At 41.9% G+C, this 14,931-nt stretch overlaps 1 protein-coding gene across 2 annotated transcripts in view; it reads right to left on the bottom strand.

The window, feature by feature from the left end:
- LOC126419889 (uncharacterized) overlaps positions 1 to 14,931 on the bottom strand; it is a 92,565-nt gene that overhangs the window by 67,930 nt on the left and 9,704 nt on the right. The window contains exon 5 of one of the 2 annotated variants that reach the window (XM_050087150.1): positions 14,160 to 14,345. The exons of the other annotated variant lie outside the window; for it this stretch is intronic. Within the exon in view, the coding sequence (XP_049943107.1) occupies positions 14,271 to 14,345 (75 nt within the window). The 3' untranslated portion in view covers positions 14,160 to 14,270. Of the gene's footprint in view, positions 1 to 14,159; positions 14,346 to 14,931 lie in introns of those variants that run through there. 2 annotated transcript variants of the gene reach the window in all.

Raw genomic sequence — 14,931 nt, 5'->3', positions numbered from 1 at the left:
CAGATCACCAACAAAATGCAAAGTGCCATCTATGAAAACAATTGGCGGCCTGTTGACATTTTCCAACGCATACGATTGCTCAGCAGTTGTATATTCAGTAAAGCGTACTATACAGCCCAAATATTTCCAGTCCCCAAGACGCAGGCCAAACACGTGATGAAACTCTCTAATAGATTTATCTGCAAGGGCATGTTTAAAGTGAAATTCACCACGCTGACGTCTTCCAGACAGGGCGGCGGACTCAATATGCCTGATATCAACAGAAAGTGTACTGCGTTATATATTAAACGAATCACCCAGTTATTGGACAGGGAAACTCTCAGCGTAACCAGTTGACTCTTCCGAACCATACAACCCACTGATATGCCCCCACCCATTGATGTAGGTAAAATGCATTACAAACTACGACATGTCAAACAGTTTTTTCTTGAAGTAAGCTATACAGATGGAAACTATCTCACGCAGGATTTACCGACGACACACCTGTTATTAAAAAGAAGGACATCTCCAATAGTCCGGAATCCCATTGAATTTAAACACCCAAGTGTTCATTGGAAGGCAGTTTGGGACAACGTAAGTTTAACCGTCCACACTGCTGAGGTGGCGTCCACATGGTATAAAGTGGTAAATGATGTTATACCCACTAATGAAAGGTTGCATAGAATCGGCTTATGTGACAGTGACAAATGCGTCCGCTGTGGTCTGGTCGACACATTACGCATCGCTTCACTTGTGGTGGTCATCTCATTAACTGGAAATGGGTGCAGTACAGGCTGGGCCTGATTACCCGCAGCACCCCAGACAGCCACTGCACCGACATCCTGCTCTGGCCGGACACGATAACATCTTCCTGCAACCAAGAACAACACCACGATGTGGCTGTTAGGACAGTGTGTGACACATACCATCATCCACAATAGTGAAGATACTATCATTAGTTTCGAGTCTTATATGAGAACGGCACGTTGGAAGATGAAACCTTACCCAAACTTCAGGCCGATGTTTGGTAACATGTTAGACGTAATTTTTGAAAAACAAGGCGTAGGGTAATTGTTGACGCCGGTAAGAACACAAATCACATGCACGACGATGTAGCGGACCAAATACACAACGAATAAGGGGTTACACCTGTTCTCAGGACTGCTACCGACTTCTCAACGGTGTTATTAACTTCATTTGACGTTTAATTTATGTTGCCTGTGCATGTCTTTGTTATTCGTTTGTATGCTCCAAATGACTTTCTGTGAAGAGTTTGGACGGTTGTGGATCAAATGAACTGCAATTATAGTTAAGACAATCGTTTATATGTATATTTTGTAATTATCTTTAATATGATTGTGTTTTGGTTCTATGTCTCTGGACTGGAGGTGGTATTGTCAGTTTAAAATTTTTGTTGTGTTTTGTAAGATTAAAAATGGCACTGTTAGTCAGTCTATGGTAGGAAACAATTTGTTTTGAAACAGTTCCAGTACTTCATTATTTTGTTTTTGTGCGTATGTGCTTATATAATTGTTTAACAAAGGAAAAAAAAAAGTGGCGAGCGAGCGAGACTCCCGTCCGGGTGACCCTTGTTCGAGATCCTTCTATGCTACTTTGGTTTCCTTTTATTTTTCAAATGTTTTAATTTGTAATTAATCAAAAAAATTCCGCAAGGAATTGATTGGAAGGAATTGCAGGCTTCTATAAATCAGAATTACACATTGAATGCCAAATTTTTGTTTCAATCTTTTGCGTTTTTTATTTGAACAGGAAATTAACCGCAATGTAATTTCAGGAAACATTTTATTATTGTTCAATTTTTTTTAAAGAAAGTGGTCAGCGCGACAGAATGTCAATCCTAAGGGCCAGGGTTCGATTCCCGGCTGGTCGGAGATTTTCTCCGCTTAGGGTCTGAGTGTTGTATTGTCCTAATCATCACCATTTCATCCCCATCGACGTGCAAGTCGCCGAAGTGGCGTCAAATCGAAAGACTTGCAGCCGGCGAACAGTCTACCCGACGGGACTTTTACATTGATTTTTATCGTCATTTATGCCAAATATATCACATTTGGTCTAATTGCTGTGGTTTTCTGACTTTTTTTCAGAGAGGTAAAATGAGATTTTCCTCCACTGTTGTTGAGATGGACGTCATCTTTTGGAAACCCTTGACAATTTGGTGGTTTAGCTTCAGTTTCCTATCCATACGAGCTTTATCGGTATTGCTAGTGATACTACCTGACAAGACTATCCGGCAATATCTTTTTTCAATAACATATCGGTTTATGTTTCGCTGCTGTTGGTAATCGCTGCTTATAAGCACAACAAACGTTCTATGAAAATGACCATCGATTGTTCAACTTTTGAAGTCCTGTCTTCCTCAGTTGGGTGTAATATTACGGTACAGTGCCCAAAAATGTAAACTAAATAGTGACAATACGTATATATTCATTGCCACCGAAGATGCTTTACAGCGAATAAAGGCGAAACGCGTGTGGCACGGAAATTGTGTTTGATTCAGTTGCATTCAGACGGTCCAAAAAGTAAGAATTATCAATATACCGTAAACGACCATCGATTGTTTGTAGTAGGGGACAAAGGGAACGATGAATTCATTTTTGGGGAATCTGCAATCCGTAAGAGGCAAGTAGCTCGCTTTCACCTGTAGGTTTGCAAGTAAAACAGATATTTATGACGAGACAAAGTTTGTTCTGTCGTTACCTGTAATGGGGCGTCACACAAGGAAGTGAAAGAGAGAAAACCTCGCACAATATGTATCAAAACAGGCGCGCAATTCACATCACCTGTGCAGGCACATTCTTAGGCAACCACAGGGACCCTGTCCTTGAATATAACACACAAGCTGCACTCAGCGAAGAATCAGACCATATGCACTACTCAAACTCCCCAAGAATAGCAGAGGCTCTGTAGGTTTCGCTGAGTTATCATTTTCTGAAAAAAGTAGTTTAATTATTTGCCTTACCAGCATTGATGACATCTAAAGAAAGAAAAATACAGTTGATTGGAGATGTAAATAAAAACACAGAAGCGCTCATATAGGGATTTCGAGAATCAATATTTATGTATGTCGCCCAAATTGATCAACTTGTAGAACGGATCTTAAACACAGAATTTCAGCATTTACCAGGAATTTTATTCAACGGAGAGACACTCTAATTCATAGCATCCTTTACGTTACAGTCTACGCTATCTGACCTGTTCCAGTTTAACAAACCACCTTCTCCAGGGACATCCCATACTACATTTTTAAAAGGAACAGTAGCGCAGAGCTGGTTTTGGTACGCGATTTTTATCCATTCACAGCATTTAATGTTCGCAGCGTATTTCCATGCCAAACCATTTATTTATTTGTCCGTTAGTTTTAGATCCTGTGTAACTAAAGGGTCAGGCAAATGAAAAGGAGACAGTTGAAAAAAATTAGTAAACAGTTTATCATTTCAAAAGTAATAGGCCATATTATTAATACATTTATCCCACTGTGAGACAAGATGGTCAATGCCTGTATTGGAAAAATGTTTCGGGTTGCCAATGGAACTATGATTGAACCCAAGCGCGCACCCATACGTCCTAAGCAACTCGCAGGCTGTGAATGTCTTTCTTCAAGGGTCAAGAATATGGAATCACATGAGGAGAAATCGGGACTGAATGATGAGATGTGTAAGGATTTCCCAGTGAAACTTCTGCAAGCAGGAGTTACATCATCTCTGGGAAAGCCATGATGATTTTCCTCGGTCTGTAACGGCCGACTTCTTATTGACCTTCTGGAATACAGCACTATAGTTCACACACAGCATGTTAGTATCGGTGGGATGCGAGAAACAGTCATCAGCACCCTCAACCCGTGACAGATTATTTTGGAATGGATACCAAGATATAGATTGTTGGTCAGAATTAGGTGTTTATTATTATAATAGTTTGCAGAATGAGCACTGATACCTAAGGGTTTGCGTGGTTGTTAATCTACACTCTCGCAGCAAATACGAACATTGCCCATGTTACCTCATTTCAAAAGTACATAAACTGTTTATTATTTGAAGAGTAATCGGCAAAACTTTTAATACTTTTATCCCACTGTGAAGCAAAACGGCCATTCCCTTCACGAAAAAATGTTTGTGGTTGATTATGGAACCATGATTGTATCGTGACGCGCGTCTCTTCGTCTGAAGTAAATCGACGGCCGCGAAAGCCTTTCACCAAGGCTCCAAAAATATCTAAATCGCATGCGGGAAGACTGGAACTGTATGGAAGATGTATGAGGGATTTCAAGTGAAACTTCTGACCCGTAGTCGAAACTTCTCGGCAACATGTGGGCAGGCATTATGCTGCACCCGCGTACGGCAATCCTGATTTACATTTTCTGTGATTTCCCTAAATCGCTCCTGGCAAATGCTGGGATGGTTCCTTTGAAAGGGCACGGCCGACTTCCTTCCCCGTCCTTGCCAAATCCAATGAGACCGATGACCTTGCTGTCTAGTCTCCACCTCCAAACAACCCAACCCAATTATGTTGCAAGAGAATAATGCGAACACGCAACATGGAAGGTAGGCCATCTGTATATACACAACCAACTTCGACCTATGGATTTCTTTTGCTCAACGAAATTCTTCACTAACCCGAAAAATCTTCACCGCATGTATTAATTTTGAGAACAGATATTCTTCTTTGAGGCCGTCATCTTTTACGCATCGAATGTAGACTGGCAACCAGGAACAAGCTGCAACATATGTCGATTCATCTAACTGTGGTGCAAAGAAATGACTTCATCTTATTTCGTTGAGTACTGTGTCCAAAATATCCAGACTCATCATGTCTTCGAAACGTTTTCTGGTCGTTATGAACAGATATCTTGTTTATATTCTCCACATCTAGCTCTCCTTGAACTCGCTTCATAGCATCTATTAAGCAAAACCTATGAAATAGTTTCCTATTATATGAAGTTTCTTGGTTTCAGTGATTCCGAGAGCGATTCGCTATGAACGTTCAAGACCAACTTACATTGACAAGGAAAGGTAGACGGGTGTATCGTTACGTGAACTTTCCTGTATAGCTTCTTTGCTTTTGAGAATTCGATATTCTTTCCACAGAACTCTATATAACTTCTTTTGGAAGGTGTCTTTTGATTTGCTTGGTTTCATACTCTCTGCTCTTACCAATGTACTGCGCGGAACACAGTGGGGCTTTCCGTTAGTTTCATTAACCATCATGGCTGTCAACATTGCACTATGTATTTATTACCTGTCAAAGGAAAGAGAAGATCTAGTCAAGGTAGCAACACGCTACTCACGTAGAAGAAAGAAGAGACTGATATAGTGAAAGGGTACGCTGCAGTAGTCTTCTGCGTAGTACGATCTCTGACGCATAAACTGCAACTCATTACAGTCCCTCGGTATGCACGTATTATATTCTGCTGCCGCAGAACACAGTCTTCGAGGGTGATACATTTTTTTCCAGCAGCGTATGTACTCCGTCTGGGTTTCAGTAAAGACAGTTGCTGCGATAGTGTTTACGCCGAAAAATACACGTAGAAAATAGTGTATCAATTGTTTGCATATGTTGTTAGTACTCATTACATACACTCCTGGAAATTGAAATAAGAACACCGTGAATTCATTGTCCCAGGAAGGGGAAACTTTATTGACACATTCCTGGGGTCAGATACATCACATGATCACACTGACAGAACCACAGGCACATAGACACAGGCAACAGAGCATGCACAATGTCGGCACTGCACATACGGTTCACGTCCACGCTGTCGCGGCATGCTACCAGTGTTAAAGACTGCGATGGAGCTCCGTATGCCACGGCAAACTGGCTGACACTGACGGCGGCGGTGCACAAATGCTGCGCAGCTAGCGCCATTCGACGGCCAACACCGCGGTTCCTGGTGTGTCCGCTGTGCCGTGCGTGTGATCATTGCTTGTACAGCCCTCTCGCAGTGTCCGGAGCAAGTATGGTGGGTCTGACACACCGGTGTCAATGTGTTCTTTTTTCCATTTCCAGGAGTGTATATAAGAATGAGCAGGCATCTTGAAGAAATGCTGTTGTAGGAAATGGTTTGCGGACGAGAAGGTTGGAGAAGTGTTGGTCTAAGACAGGGATGCACAGTAGCGGCCCGCCACTGATACGGTGGCAGATCGCAGCTTACCGTTCGTTAATTTAATCTTTTTTTACTTGTCTTTGATTTCTTTCAGCAAATGAGAGAGCGACCCTGGTAAAACTTACCTCGTTCGATAGTAAATTGTTGTAATTATTTTTAAATAAAGTGAACATTGGTGAAAAAAGTTATTTTAACTAATTATAGTGCGTTGCAATATGGAATTGTGGGTCCGACTTCATGCACAACACGTTTGTTTATTTTCATCTCATAACCAGTTTCAGCGACAATATAGCATCATCAGTAGCTCTATTGTCTTTATTCTAAAAGCATGCAAAATATTACGGCTACAAAACAGTATTAAACGTTGTTTCATGTGTAGTGTTTGGTTCTAGATCCTGAATTGTGTGATTAGTTTTATAATGTCTTCTTACTGTTGAGCTGCTGCATGGTTTCCATGTTTGCTGCCATTTTCTGCATGCAGTATCTCATCAGCAACGGAATGTGAGGCTGTTATTAACAATTATGGAAATGTGAATTTACATATCGGTCAGTCAATGTTATACTATTGGGAATTACGGTAGTTTTGTGGAAACAGTTTTGGTTCAAAACTGCTCTGAGCACTATGGGACTTAACATCTGAGGTCATCAGTCCCCTAGAACTTACAACTACTTAAACCTAACTAACCTAAGGACGTCACATACATCCATGCCCGAGGCAGGATTCGAACCTGCGACCGTAGCAGTCGCGCGGTTCCGGACAGTTTTGGTGGGCACTGGGCTGTAACGTAATCTGTCATGAACTCACGTTCGTTGGTCGGGTTGTAGTGGCTTTAGAAACACACAGAAAGATGAATTCACGTTTTGTCAGTAATTCAGAACATTATATTTGTGCAGAAAGATATAGTGAATTGAAAGATAATTTGAAAGTTGCCTATAAGTACATAGTTCCTTTTAGTATTGTTCCCAATAGCAGAAAATCCAACAAGTCGATTAATACAGAACCACCCAATACATGACGGAGTTGTAATCTTCACAATTTTTTGAAGCTAACAGATGGTTATTTTCTCATTAGCATTTTGAATAATGCATCTTGAGATACATTTTATCCCTGTTCATGTTCCTTTCACTATACATCTTCGTTATGTGATATGTATGAAAATTTAAATTACTTTGTTGTAACTTTCTTCTTTCGAATAAAATCACATTGTTTATGTATGACAATCCACAGCTTTGATTATCTGTGTATTACTGCATGTGTCAATTTTCACTGGTTTGTGGTTCACGTATTGTGGACAATCATGGGTGCGATGTGGCGATGTGCATACATCGGTTACCTTGAAAGGAGCACTTGTATGGCCATAAATAATACTGAAACATAATTTCAAATTCTACTAGACTACACGAGGGATCAGAGATGTCTAGCAGCGGCACAATGGCAAGTGCAATATTCTGTTGTTGGCTAGCCGCTTCACTAGCTGTGCTTTCAGCGAAAGTATACAAGTCCTAAGTTCGGATCTTAAGGTGAAGTACTGGTGAGAATGGATTATGGAGGAGCAGACACTGCTGTTATCTCATTGATATTGGATATTTGACCACACATTTTCATACTTCTGTTCAGCTGTGACTGCATGAATCAGCTAATAGTGTATCCTCTAGAAAAAATAATATGTTCAGTAACACGTGTGTTTTATGTGACGTTTCTAATGAGTTAAACTTTGAATGACTGTGTCCTATTTGTATTTTGTCCTTCGGTTTAGCAAGACAGTTTATACCTTACAAGACATTTAATTCTCTACTATTGGGGAGCAAGGAAGGTGCCTCCACGTGTTTATATCTTACAAGGCATTTAATTCTCTGCTATTAACATGTTGCGAAATTCTTAATTAATTCAGTTCATTTCTTTTCTCAATATTTACAATTTCTTACTATTGTTCCACATTTTATGTCAATACTCTGCACTCTAAGCAGTGTTCACACTGTACTATTTTATGTAAGTCATTTACTTTTGGAATTCATCTTGTTAAACTGCTCACAAACACAACAGTTTCAGTTCTGTTTTCAGTTATTTGTTACATTACAGATCTTGGTTGTCTACATTATGTTACCACTACTTATTCGTTATGTTTCATATGTCTACTACTTTAATAGGAAATGATTTTTTGTTCTGTTCTGTGATTATTGAATGTATAGCCTTTTGTATTTCTTTCCTTCTCTTTTGACATTTATTCACATTTCAGTACATCTATTTCTGTTGCGTATACTTGTAAAATAGTTTCTTAAACATTTCTTGCTGTATTTCTAAGCAAAATTCTTCGTAGTGAAATTCTTGACTGGTAGTTAGGAGGTGACGTAAGGTTTCCACATTATTAGAAGTGATAGATTTATTTGTTATATTTGCCAGAGAGATCGTCTTTGGATACCTAAACACGTAGATAATATACCACTCTTTGGTTACTTGAGGTTCTTTTGGAAGCAGATGGTCTCACTGTGGTTCGGTCACAACCTTTTATTGTTGTATTAAACATATCATTTAATACTACAATAACACATTGTTCTTTGTCTTTGTCGAATCGGGAGATATGCGATCTGTTAATTTAAAATATGTGATAAAATTCCTATATCATGATCGCTGAAAGTCCTTCGTTTAATAACTAGTGCCAGGTCATTGACGAGCCATCTTCAGTGTAATGAATTTCTTTTTATTATTTGATTCCATGTATACCAGCCCCCCGGCATTACACATCGTCAGAATCTGTTCAGCTGAATCGCTCTCATTTTCATGTACAAAATAAAGTATGTCGTCGTGGTTAGCCACGTTTGTCACTCGCAGTGCTACAAGAACAAGGAAGTAGCTGCATGACGGCTGTCAGAGACCTGTATGTAACCATGACGGCCTACTCTAGTCTGTACATGACAAGAAGAGCCATTCAGGTACACGGTTTATGACTATGTGTATTGCCTGGTGCCTTGTATACACGGAATCAAATAATTAACAGATTTTTTATTCAACTGAAGGTGGCTCATCTATGAGCCGAAACTAATTATCTAATAAAGGAGTTTTAGAGGTCTTGACCTAGGATTTTTTATCCAAATATTTTAACTGCAATAACACATTAAAACTTAACAAACATACATGTGTATAATTACAGTATATGGACACCCTTCGCCTTTCTGATGGCTTGAACGCTGGGGACACTTTCAATGAGGTGTCAGATTGGCAGTGGAGGAATAACAGCCTATTCAGTCTCAAGAGCCAAAACGAAAGAAGGTGATAGTGATGGGCGCTGGGGTCTGCGCGAAGATGACGTTCTAACTCATCATAAAGCTCTTCCACTAAGTTCAGGTCAAGACTCTGAGCAGGCCAGTCCCTGTCAGGAATGTTATACGATTGTCGCATAGATGCTGCTTTAGGACAGGGAGCATCGTCATACAGTCGTGGTCTAAGAACTGTTCCTCCAGTGTCCACAGTATAAAACGCTGTAAAATGTGTTCATATCCTTCTCCATGTAGCGTTTCCTTAAGTGCAATAAGGGAGTCACACCCCTATACCACAACAGCATCTCCTCCATATTTCACTGTTGAACTATACATCGTAGGTATCGTTTTCCAGGGATTCGAGGAACTCAAACTATTTCCTCTAATTGACACAGGTTATAGCATCATTCGTCATTCCAAATCACTCGTTTCCAGTTATAGACTGTCCAGTGGCGTCACTGTTTGCATCACTTTATGTGCTACTTAGCTTTAACTACAGCAGTGTGCGGTTTGTGAGGAGCTTACTCGACCGTTGCACTCTTTTTAACTCGCTATGCACAGTCATTGTCCTAATCGACTGCTGGTTGCACTGAGGAACTCTCGAGTGTTTCAATCCGCTGATTTCATGCGATTTTTGACAACCTCGCCCCCCTCTCCCCCCGCCCACACCCCCCAGTGATCTACGGTCCCTGTCCATCAGTACGTCAGATCTTAGTGGTCTTGGTTCAGCTGTAGTTGATTCTTCGCGCTGCCGCTTCAGTTTCACATAAGCAAAAATCGATGTGGGCAGATCTAGTGGGGTTTAAATGTCCCTGAGGGATATGTTACTCAGGTGACACCCAAAGACTAGTCTGCGTTGGAGGTCATTGAGGTCTCCCAGCTGTCTCATTCTGCCGTTACCACTTCTCTGCCCGCAACACGGAGAGGCTTGTCGGATGGGTTCTGGACCCCTATGTCTGTCGAAGGACTGTTGAAGCGCATGACTTCTGTCTGAGATTGGGGGGTTGAAATGATGGGTTCAAAGGCGTAATTAGTAGTGTGTCTTGGTTGCGTGTCAGGATGATTGATTTGGTTTAGACTTGAAATTGACGTGTGACAGTCTTTTTCGGAAGGTTTGTTGTGGTGTGGTCAGGGGTGATTCCTAACCTTCTGATGTTTTGATACTTGGAGGTTGATGCAAAGAATTTTTCTGATTTTGTTTTATGAGTTTGGTGATGGGGTCGATATTTGCCAATTTGTGCAAATCTGTATTGGGAAAATAGCGGGACGCATTTGGTGCTAAGCGCAATCATCTATTGTGCACTGCTTTAACTTTCTTGATGCTCTTCTTTGATGCCAATGACCTGAGTTCTGATACATATAATATCGGCGGTAGTACTACTGACTTGTATAATCTTAGCTTATTGTTTACAGTTAGCCCTTCTCATTTGAAGAGTGGTTGCAATGAAGATATATGCTGGGAACCTCTGCTACTGATTTGGGTAACGTGTTTCTTGAATGTATGTCTCTTATCAAATATTATGTCTAACTAGTTGACGTTGTCTTGCCATACAAAGTTTACATTGCTAAATCTAGTAACTATGCTGGGGCTCATTCTCCTGTGGGTGAACATAATAGCCTGTGTCTTGGTACAATTAATGGTTATCTTCCCCAGGTTTCCACATTTCTGAATGAACTGTAAGTGGTGCTGAAGTTTTCTGGAAATAAACAGTAGATTTCTAGTGCTACTGTACAGCGCAGTGTAGTCGGCGAACAGCGACAGGTGACCCCCTGGTTGCTTTGGTATGTCATTTGTGTCATTTGTGCTAGGCCGAGTATGGAACCTGCGGCACTCCAGCCTTTATCTGTCTGATATTACTTTGGGCACCAGATAGTTTTATGTAAAACGTTCTGTTCCCTAGAAAGGATACCTGAATGTGAATGATGTGTTTGAGGCAGCCTTGAAGATTGAGCTTGTAGATAGGGCCCAGGTGCTAGACCTTATCAAGGACTTTTCTATATGTCAAGGAAGACTGCCCCTGTAGTATGCTTGATGTTGCGAGCTCTGCATATCTCCTCAGTCAGTCTCATGGATTGGTGGGTGGTGCTATGCTCACTATAAAGCCGAATTGCTCCTGTGTGATAATGTTGTTATCTGTAGTGATTTTCTGTAGTTCCTTCTATGTGATCTTTTCCAGCACTTTCCCCAGAAAACTCAATAGGGAGACCGGCCTATGATTCTGGGGAAAGAGGTGGTCCTTGTTTGGCTTTGGTATTGTTATGACCTTTGCCTGTTTCCAAGCCAGAGGAAAGTACTGAAGAGTTAGACAAGCGTTGCATAGGGGCTGTGAGAAACTCAATTGCGTTCTGAGGTAGGTGTTTCAGTTGAAGAGGTAGGATGTTGTCTGGGTCAGGTGCCTTTCTCTTGTCCATGGTATATATCTGAAGCGTGTGCTGACTGTATCGGAGTCCACTGGTGAAAACATTGTGTCGCTTAGATTTCGAAGTATTATGTTCATTTGCCTTACGACATGTTCCTCGTGATCGTCACTCTCGTCATCGACAGCTGCTGGAGTGGTGAACTGCAGTTCCAGAGTGTCGGCCATTGCCTCAGCCTTGTCCTCCGCTTCGTAAACGATCCCATTTCTACCGTGGAGCGGCTTAATGACGGCTTGCTTCTCCTTTCTGGTTTTGAAAAGATTCGAGAAGTTTTCCGTGTTATTTTCAGTGTCAGCAAGAACGTTTACCCAGGTGGTTTCTCTGTGGGCCTGGAGTTCGCGTCTCACTTTTCTGGCGAGTCTATCGGCCCTGATTCGGTCTGCTGGGTCCCGATACGTTTGCCATCTCTGGCGGTAGTGTTTCTTCTCTTGCAGCAGATCTTGAATATGCTGTGGGAAAGCCCCTCTGGAGATGGTGTGGATTATAGCAGTGGTGGTTTGCTTACCGGATTATACTATGATTTCACTGATGTTTGCTAATGCTGCATTGGCTGCTCTCTTTGTGTGTAACGGTGGAATCTCCGATGTGTTCGTCTGAAGAAGGTTACTGAACCTTTCCCAGTTGGTATATGATGTCTTAATAGTTCTAGTGTCGCGCAGGGTAGCTGCGCGGTCTGGGGCGTCTTGCACGGTTCGCGCGGCTCCCACCGTCGGAGTTTCGAGTCCTCCCTCGGGCATGGGTGTGTGTTGTCCTTAGCGTAAATTAGTTTAAGATAGATTATGTAGCGCTTAAGATTAGGGACCGATGACCTCAGTAGTTTGGTCCCATAAGACCTTACCGCAAATTTCCAAAAAAATAGATCTAATGTCAAATTGCCTTGCTGGGTCGTTGTCTAGTGACAGTAGTACCGGATTATGATCCGAGTCCAGATCATTTACTACTGTTATGGTGGGCTGGTGTCAGATTTTTACAGACAAATATGTCTAATATGTCCGGTCTCTGAGTTCAATGGTAGGGGAAGAGCGTCGGTGCTATGACTGTAATGCCGCTGTGTGCTTCTAGGTATTTACGTAAGATTCTTCCGTTGGTGTTGGTGGCTCAGCAATTCCATGCACCATATTTGGAGTTGAGGTCACCACCTTTATCACATATTCGGCCTTGTTTGTCAAGTCGGTGAGGTCATCAGGATGTAGGTTTGGCTTCCGTGCAGGATGGTAAACAGCTATTAGAGCGACTGATCTCCCTGCTATTACTGTTTCTATTGCTGTGGCGTCTGCTCTTCTAAGGCGTGGTGTGTTTAGTTAACAGTGCGGCAGTCTGTTCTTGACTAACACGGCTGTACCGCCCCCTTGTCGATTCGGCCTGTCAGTCCTATACGTTATGTAGATTCGTACGTTAAAGTTGTCATCCGGTGTTAGACGCGTCTCTGTGATTCACACCACGTCGACTTTATATGAGTCAAGGAATTCTTGGAGGGCGTTCCTTTGAAACAGAATGCTATCGACATTTCAGGTCATGATCGTGCACCTTCGATTAAGGCCCAAGAAGCCTGAAAACTGCATTGCATAGTATCGTAAATTTCGTGATCGGATCAGAAGCTTACCTCAGCTGGGCTACTGTGTTCTGAATTGTTCCTAGAATTTTCGGGACGTTGAACTGGCTGATAGTACTGAGAATTTCTTTTACGTCTGTATACAGACTTGCAATTCCAGAGCGGGGGGGGGGGGGGGGGGGGGGGGGGGGGGGGGAGCGGTGGCGCCTTCCTTTTGTGCAGCTGGTGCCACGATTTTGACAACACAACACTCCCTGCCTCCTTTTATACTGGCGGGTTTGCCTCTAGTAATATCTGGTGGTCAGTTCCGAAATACAAAGGGCTACGTTTGATCAGATAGTGTAATTAAGTGGCTTCTGTTAACGAATCCTTCGTTTACAACGGGTTGCGAATTTTACAGTAGTGAATAAATCTAAACTTTCTGCAATATGTACACTCCGAGACTGCGATTTTCCTCGGTGAAATTGGTCGTTTTCTATCTGAAAGGTTTCTAAGCGCCCGGTTTTAAGTTCACGACTTTGAGAGTCAACACGGAGGCATGGGAGAGAGCGCGAACATAGTCCACTGGGAAAACGTGTCGCGAGTCTACATCTCTGTCAAAAGTGGATTTCATTTCCTTTAATTAAGGCACTACGACGATGTTCGCGACGAAATTATGTGTACTGGGTTTTTGGCCAATGTGTGGGAGCCATGAAGACTACAGTATTTCTCGTCATGGGAGACATCCCACGTTGGTGATCTTGCAGATAAAAGTGTGTTGCCCGCGCAGACGTTTTCTGTTAGCTGTGGTTCACATTTGAAAAGTTTGGCTCTGTGTTATCAGAGCTTGAGCTCTGGTTATTTCTATCACACATTTTTATTCAGCATTTCCGATTGGCGTCGCATCATTACAGTACATCTGTTAGGACAAAGAAGCTGATGAATGTTCCCCCGCGCTGGCGTCGACTTTTAACGTCTGCTGCTCGTGTTGTTGCTGCTGGCGGCTACCAGAGAATCCACCAGTGACGTCACAGTGTCCACAGACTGAAACACAGCATCAGTGTGCTCTACCTGAGTAAATGAGCTGATTAGAGTTTGCGTGCAGATGCGAAAACACATGTTTTCTTAACTTTCTTAATTGCAAAGTATTTTGATTCTGTTCTCCTTCACTGTCTACACCGCTCTTAATCTTTGAATATCTAGCTGCTGCTGGTTTTAGTTGCAATACGGTCCACAGCCACGCTAAACTTCTTGTATGATAACAGTTTGCTGCACTAACAATTACTGCTGGGATTGAAGCATCCTTATATTTTATGTTGTTCACTGTTATATATTTTTGTCTCTGTAGTCATTTTCAAAGGATAGTGTGTAACCTCTTAAATGTTCGTATTTGGGTTGGGGTCAGTGTACTCATCTGCGTCGCCGAATTTTAGAAGCAACGTGTAGCTAGCTGGGTTTTATAATTACAGGCATATCACAGGGTACTACGAAAATAAAAGTTACTCAGTGTCACAAGTGTAAGGATGTGTGGTACTTAACGCATCATTAGTTGCACTAGAAACGCGCCACACAGCTGAAACTATGTATCACTCAACTACGTAATATAAAATAAATCGTGTAATCGTATCGA

Source organism: Schistocerca serialis, chromosome 9 (assembly GCF_023864345.2).
Source record: "Schistocerca serialis cubense isolate TAMUIC-IGC-003099 chromosome 9, iqSchSeri2.2, whole genome shotgun sequence".
In the NCBI taxonomy this organism is placed as follows: domain Eukaryota; kingdom Metazoa; phylum Arthropoda; class Insecta; order Orthoptera; family Acrididae; genus Schistocerca; species Schistocerca serialis.
This window is presented reverse-complemented; position numbering and strand designations above follow the sequence as displayed.